The sequence below is a fragment of the Embiotoca jacksoni genome, unplaced genomic scaffold, assembly GCF_022577435.1.
Source record: "Embiotoca jacksoni isolate LCO1_2020_lvr unplaced genomic scaffold, fEmbJac1.0.p SCAF_11, whole genome shotgun sequence".
In the NCBI taxonomy this organism is placed as follows: Eukaryota; Metazoa; Chordata; class Actinopteri; family Embiotocidae; genus Embiotoca; species Embiotoca jacksoni.
The window spans coordinates 11,902,710-11,910,650 of record NW_027185241.1 but is presented as its reverse complement, the minus strand read 5'-3'; the positions used below and the strand labels follow the sequence as shown (position 1 = coordinate 11,910,650).

At 40.1% G+C, this 7,941-nt stretch overlaps 1 protein-coding gene across 2 annotated transcripts in view; it reads right to left on the bottom strand.

Annotated features, from left to right (window-relative positions):
* Positions 1-679: 679 nt before the first annotated feature.
* Positions 680-7,941, bottom strand: part of cdkal1 (CDK5 regulatory subunit associated protein 1-like 1) — a 223,034-nt gene continuing 215,772 nt past the window's right edge. For both annotated transcript variants that reach the window (XM_069143201.1, XM_069143202.1), the window contains one exon: positions 680-978. In XM_069143201.1, the coding sequence (XP_068999302.1) occupies positions 817-978 (162 nt within the window). In that variant the 3' untranslated portion in view covers positions 680-816. The remainder of the gene's footprint in view (positions 979-7,941) is intronic.

The following is a 7,941-nucleotide window of genomic DNA, read 5'->3' as shown; positions in this document are numbered from 1 at the left end:
TTTGTGTGTGTGCTGTGGTAACAGAATGAGTATCAATAATGACCATGAGTCCGGCAGTCAGAACTGTCCACCTGGACATGTGCCAGGTACGTTATCAAGTAAAATAAGGGCTATAATACAAACGTTCTGTTTGATGTATGAGGAAAAAAGACACAAAACATTTTGAACATCCGATTAAACAACATAAATGACAAACTTTTGCTCGGAACATATACCATCCACGTCCCCCCTTCAAAAATAAATACTTTCAAATGAAGGTTAAACATCACCTTTAATCTGAGTAATATACAGATCACCACTCGTTTCCACATCATAAATCAACGCAAACTAAGCACAATCATTCTCCTGCCGGCTCAGCGGGAGTGACTGACAGTTTGATCATCCGCACGCTTTTCTGGTGATCATAATGTCGTGCTTGGTTTATCTGTGGAACAGCTACATCTAGAACCCCAAAGAAAGTTTTACATGTATTTACCAATCTCTGGACAATGTCAGGCTGCAGTCGTCAGTGAGCAACTGACAAAGCATGTGGCCTTGACCCAAGAAATTGTTTTACTCTCGTAACCAAACGCAAAGAATTTGTTTTTGGAAAAGATTCTAATTAAAATCGAATTTGTACCAAAAAAAAAAAAAAAAAAAAAAAAAAAAAAAAAAAAAAAAAAAGATATAAATAGTGGTCTGAAGACTGGTGGTCTGTCATAGTCGCAGCACATGTTTGCTGCTCTTTCTTTACTGGCAGGGGAGGACACTGACATCGCTTAGTTTGGCAGATACAAAGTAAAAAGACAGCACAGTGGTCGACTACGCACTCAGCACTCAGTACAGTTTCTCTACGATAAAGGCCAAGATGGCAGCCGCCAGTGCGAGTCCAATCCCCAGCTTCTTCAGCACTTCCCTGTCCACACTGTAAGAACCAATCAAGAAAGTGCACGAAGACGACACAGAAGCAGGACCTTGGACGCCATTGGCCATATATTCCTGTGGGGAGAAACATACAGATTACATAACCACATTCAACGCAAATCAACAGAGGCAGAGATTTTGTTTGATGCCTCGTTCATTTAATATCATCTTAACATGTAAAATAATTAATGACGTGACAGGTTGCTTGGTGGGGAACTTTGCTGATTGCTCTCCTCTTCAGAGAAATAAAGATTCCTGGATCAGCTACAGATATTGCGCTTGCAGTAATCAAACTGCATGGCAGATATGATAAGACCGAAATGAGGCTCTCAGCCTACTCTGCCTGCTCCTTAGGAAAATACTGCGCCAACTGGGGACCAATAGTTTCAACATTTGAACTTTAATATCTTCGTGAAATGATATTACTATCGCTCTGATATCTGCAAACACACATACACACTCAGGCCTTTTTCTACTTTCTCCCACACACAGAGATCGTTGCAGCTCCACACACAACACGTCCATAATTCGTAATGACAGGACCATCAAAGATTAAATCAGCTGGCTGTGGTCACAAATCAAACAGCAAGGCTTGACAGCGAAGTGGTCAGTGGTCCAACACATCCAATGTGTGTAATCAGAGAGTTCTGTTTAGTCCTAATGTGTTGGACCATTAAAAAGACATCTTCTGCTAAAGAGAGGTGGCAATGAAAGATGGGAAACAGCAATGCTGAGAACAGCAGAGCGGGAGATAAAAGATAAACTGTCGGGAGGGCAGGAAGAGAAAGATCAAGGAGCAAACCTTGACTTTGTTTGTTTAAATTAAAATCAGGAGCTTATTTTGCTCCATCAATCAGCCAAATCATAATTCACTCTGTTTGTCATGAAATAGCCATCTTATGTGAGGAGGGATATTACCATCTTTCATGAATCATTGCTGTTGATCATTATGTACTTTTATAAATAACATCTACTAATACCATTTTATATTAGGATACACAATATGTTAGCGGTGAGATGATTAAGGCGAGCAAAGGAAAATCACATGGATTAACATGTCCTTTACTTCCTGTCTTGTACTTGTACGCTCACCTTCTGCCTCCACCTGCTTCCTCTCTAGAAGTCAGTTTCAAAACCATCATGAATTGAATTTTAAATGCAGTGCTTGTTTTGGATATTTTGTGGATGAAAGCTTTCATAAAAACCAGCCATTTGCTTATGCAAATGAGTGCATTTCAATTATGGTGCTATTATCTCTGTGTAAGCAGTTAATGCATTTTTGTAGTGATCCAATTATTGCAGAGTGCTGTCTATTGAATCAAGCTGATGTTGAGAAGGTGCACTGTGACGTAGTTAGAGAAGCTCGGAGAGAGACATGAGAAAATAAAAGCTGTGTTAGAGTGCCGTAGCAGCATAGACAAAACAAGACAATAAAGGAAAAACAACACAAAAAGGTGTTTGCATTACACTAACACATCTTTTTAACATTACTTTGCTCCAATGTTTCTACATAAACTAAAACGTCACATAAATCAGCTTTAAACACAATTTGGCCAGATTTGCATCTAAAGCAATGACTGTTTTGCATTTGAGGGGTTTCAGTGTTAGGCGTGCTGCTGACTGTCAAACATGCACATTTAAAGGACACACACGAGCGTATGATGCTGCATCCTCAAACAACACTAAAAGCAAGTTTTGATGAGAAAAACATACCAAAATAAGCTGCCATTTTTAGCCGTTGACAGTGTTAATACAATTCAGCTGGTAACACTGAATATTGATCACAAGCCCGATTTCCCCCTGGCCTCCGTCCTCCCTCATTGATCATCATTCTGTTTGATTGCACATTTATTTAGTTTTATCTGAGAGCGGAGACCAGCGGTGCGATTTTAAGTCAAGCCAATTGATTGCTAGATAAATAAATAATACTGCACAAGATGGGTCTCCTTTTAATTTGAGCGTCAAATAAATTGGACGAGAGAACCAACACTTGTTCTCCGGGTGCGATGGGAAATCAATGTGCATGACCTTGTGATGGTTCCTGTACATCTCTTGCACGACAGCTGGTAAAATGCCTTATCATCACGCAGCTAAATAATGCAGGGCGATATGAAGCAATTGATCAGAATTTCGAGAATAACCTTTATCAAGTTCACTACGGCAATGACTGTCGGAGGTTCGGCTTTGATATTTACCATAGGTTTATTGACTAATTTGCTCTCTCTCTCTCCTTCTCCTTTATTCTCACACTTCCACTAAAATCTCCTCTCTCAATTGTTACACAATGAGAGGTCATTAAATATATATATATATATATTTTTTTTTTTTCCAAAGTAGAAAACTCCAAAATTGGCTCAAAAAGTTGCATTTCAGGAGAATTTGTATGCACACCTCGTGTTGCCCTGTGAACTGAGAGTGAAAGTACGACAGGCTTTGTGGAGTACACGCACACACACACACACACACACCTACCTGTATGTACAGGACGTATTTGTACGTGTCGGTACACACCTACACGTGTTGCGTGTGCGTGAGCAGCTGCACGGCGTATGTCCTCTGGCTCGCTAGCCTCCGCGTTACTCCTGCTCCCCCTGTACTCTCTGACGCTCGTGAATGCTACCTCGCCGCCCACTCTGCTGCCTCGCCGCAATTGTGGTGAATGGTCTCCTCCGTTACGGCGCACAATGGCGGGTGGATAGTATGACCGACGACGCCTACGTGACGCATCCATAAGTCGCTTACAGTAACTTCAGACAATGGTTGGCGGGGGCAACCAGGGAGGGAGGTGTGCTGAATGTGAGGATCATCGCTGGACTCCCTAATGGTAAAAGTGATATGCTGTTTTGTTTGGAGAGATGCTTGAAAAACAATAAGGGTGCTCTCTGGCAGGGTGTATTGTATGGTGGTAGGCCTGTCATAGTCATAGTGCACGTACTACTCGTCAGGGAGCCTCTCGACTGTAAAAGTGGTATCGTGACGTTAGCTCGTTAACGATGAATGGATGGCGAGTGAGACAAAAAGTAGGTTTTCTATCATTCATAACTTGTTAAAAAACGGAAATGAATGAGAAAAACGGCACATTTCATTTTCTCCTGAGTTCTCAAGACCAAGATGAACCTTTAATGGAAGCTATGACAAAAGGAGCTATGAAGCAAAGGACTAATGAAATGGAAAAAAATAAATAAAGTTGAGCAGCAAAACCATTATCTCTCCATATGCTGACAGGCCAAGTATACTGCCTTCTTCTCTATTTATCTGTCTCTCTGCAGGTGTCTTTTAACAACAGGGTGTCAAGACTGAACAGCACAGTCTAAAATCTATTACTAGTAGGGAGGATAAGTGAAAATCCAAGTGCCTGTAGGTGCGTGTCAGCACAGTGGGGAAAGAGGGAAGGAGAGGAGCAAAGAGGAGATGAGTGAAAAACACAAGAAATGAGGAGAGGAAGGAGAGGAAGCTGGAAAAGATGAGAGATGTGACTTTCAATAGTAGTTCACCACCTACTAGCTGGCATGCTGCGTTTGTGGATGTCTGTGAGAAAGAGAGTTGGCATTTGTGAGTGTGTGTGTGTGTGTGTGTGTGTGTGTGTGTGTGTGTGTGTGTGTGTGTACATGTGGAGACCTGTGGTGGATAATATCTGTCTCTCTGCTCACAGTGGTAGAACAGAGCAAAATAATCCCCCTGAAAATCATCTAACACTACACCAGGGGTACAGACTGGCTAGCACAGCTAGATATGCCTCCCTCGAGGTCTCAAATGTCTCTCTGTGTCTTAAAAAAAAACTCCAATTCCACATATGCACCTTCTTTTTTAAATTTTTTTTTTTTTTTTAAAACAAAATCTGCCTGGGCGTCTGGTGCAGCGTTCGCCAATACACTGGCATATTCACACAGAAATACACACAGTGGCACACACCACGCATCACGAGAGCCAGAAAGCACAATGCACAGTGGTCACATTTCTCACATGATCCTCACCAGCTGTCAGTGTCAGTCTTGACTCACATAGGCCATGGACGTGGTGTGTGTGTGTGTGAGTGTGTGTGTGTGAGTGCGTGTGTGTGCGTGCGTGTGTGCGTGTGTGTGTGTAAACAGATACTGTAACAGGCTCTTTAGTCACGGGTGATTCAACAAAGCCACAGTGACAATCGCTGTGTGCTCCAGCTGTATTTAGAAAGGATGGTACAGGACATAGAATCATTACAAATAATATTTATGATCTTAATTGTAGTTGGTATAAAGATAGACGGAGGTTACAACAACAAACAAAACAAGGACTAGAGGCTCATAAGGGAACTTGAGAGTCACGTTTCTCTTTCTGTCTTTCTCATTTTTCGTCTTAAATTTCTTGCCCTCACTTCGACTGTAAAACCTTCTGACACGACAGTGTTTGTGTGTAGAAGTGTACCTGTCAGCGCCGCAACGCTGCAAAGCATCGTAATCCAAACACACTGTTACACTCTGAAAAGACTTGCTTTGTCATGTCACGTGTATGCATACACACCGTGGGAAAATGCATGTGCAAGTTGACTTGCAATACTTGCACACAGATACGCACATGCCAGGCTTACATAATTGTACACAACACGACGACTACGTGACTACGTGTCACGGTAAATAATACACGAATCATCATTTTTATGTTTGCTTTTTCCAAATAAAAGGTGACCAGAATTTTCAGTAAACAGATTTTCCAGGAGTTATGTGCGGTTAGTGCGGGCTCAATTTCCTCCTGCTTTGCCACTGAAAGTGTAAAATCAACAGAAGCGACACACACAACAAGTGCACCCACTTGTGTCTGCCGACCGTGAGAATAGAAATCAATATTATTACTTCTATCTACAATAAAACAATCATAAAGTGAGAAATATTCTTCTGTGGTAAAGGAAACTGTTTGCTCAGTTATTTCATGTGGCGTTACTGCGGCGTTTCATTATTTTTGACTGGTGTTCGGTTTCAACTGTTGCCAGAAGGACTAGTGTCAAAGCAAAGATATGTGACACAATTTGAAACATAATTATCATACTGAGGGAGGGAACTACTACAACCTCCATAACTGTATTGTCAATATCATCCTGATAGTGGGATCCAGAATGATTAAGAAACTGCACAACAGTAACAAGTATCTTTCATACTCAGTAACACACAAATATATATCATCTTTTTCACCTAGAAACAGGTCTACAGTTGCAGTAACTAAATACAGAAGAACACTATGTATGTTCAGTGAGGTGTTGCACACGTATGTGTTGAACACATGACAGACACTTACAGACAAATAAATAAAGATGCTTTCTGGTGCTGCAAAAAGATACACAGACCTAACATGGACATAACTTTTGCAGATAAAGAACATGCATCCATTATACATAAACATTTGGCGGACAAAAAAAAAAAAAAAAAGGTCAGTGTGCTATCTAATAGAGAAGTCATGGACAAGATGTGCCTCCTATAAAAAAAAAAAAAAAAAAAAAGTAAAAGATTACAGGAAGAGTCTAGGTGTGTTTTGGGGGTCATTTTCCTGTTCAAGAAACAAAAGTTGGTCCCACTAAAGGCAAACCAGACAGGATGGTGTGTCGCTACAGTGGTAATTTATTGACTTGTTGACGTCGAGATGTGTCTGTTACTTGCATTTTAAGAAGCACTGATGTGGGCTCTAATCTGAAGTGTCGTTAATTGGAGATTTCTAAGGCTGGAAGCTCTAATGACCTTATCCTCTTAAGCGGAGGGAACTCTTGGTCTTCCTTTCCTGCGGCAGTCCTCACGAGAGCCAGTTTCATCACGGCGTTTGCTGATTTTTACGACTGCACTTGATGAAACTTTCAAAGTTCTTGAAATTTCCCAGTCTGACTGACCTTCATGTCTTACAGTAATGGTGAAATGCCGTTTCTCTTTACTCAGCTGAGCTGCTCTTGGCATAAAAAAATATTACTACAGATGTCAAATACGACCAAGCTGTATACCAACACTACCTCGATACAATAAAACTGATGGTCTCAAACACATTAAAAAAGTACCTTTTTTTTTTCTTTACTACGTTGTCATTTTTTGTTTGTTTCATAGCTTTGATGCTTTCAGTGTTGTTCTACAGTGTAGAAAGTAGTAAACATAAAGAAAAACCCTGGAGTAGCCTTGAGTATCCAAACTTATAACTGATACTTTATCATCCCACAACTTCCTTTACATTTCATTTAGTGCAGGGAGTTAATGATAAGTACGCCTAAACATATATCATATCTGCATCCAGAAGATTTCTGCTGTGCATACAGTAGGTTCCTACCGAAATAGCAGAAACGACATTTATCTGTTGACTAATTTTGTTATTGTGTTTAATGTTTTTAGGTCTTAGGATCAAACACTGTTCCAGCAGCAAGAAGTAAATGATCACACCAAAATTATCCTAAAGTTACTGACACTGATGAGAAAACATGCTGAGCTTAGTAGCAAAATTACAAATAAAATAAAAATGAATGTGTGCAGAAGCAGTGTTAGGGTTAAAATCTTTCACAGAGGAATTTGTTCACACGGGCTAATTTAATGATACCACAGAAGAAAAAGTGAAAAAAGTAAGTCATGAAAAAAAAATATTACTCAATAACTAAACATATCTTTTCTTTCTTCCAAACAGTATTTGGCTAAGTGCTTTGTTATTTAAATCTTCCATCTGTGGTTCAAAAGTAAAGCTCAGCTCAAGGGGCATTTGAAGCCCTCTGACATTCTAAATGAACACAACGGAAGGAAGCGCTGTGATGCCATCTGACACGTTAGGTAGCAATACTGAAAATAGATCTGACTGATATTTTGATGGCTTAACATTTTATTCCTTTGTTACACTGACTTTGGCTCTTAAGTACAGGCCATGTAATACGATTTGACACGCTAAATGAAATGCTTAAAATAGCTACGCCCGCTGTTTTGAAGGCAAAACAAATGATTTGCTACTAGAGTAAACAAAGTCATGCAAAGGCCAAGCAAAACCTTTTGACATTTTGAATAAAAATAAATAAATAATTAAAATAGATTTGAAAAGATTAACTGTATC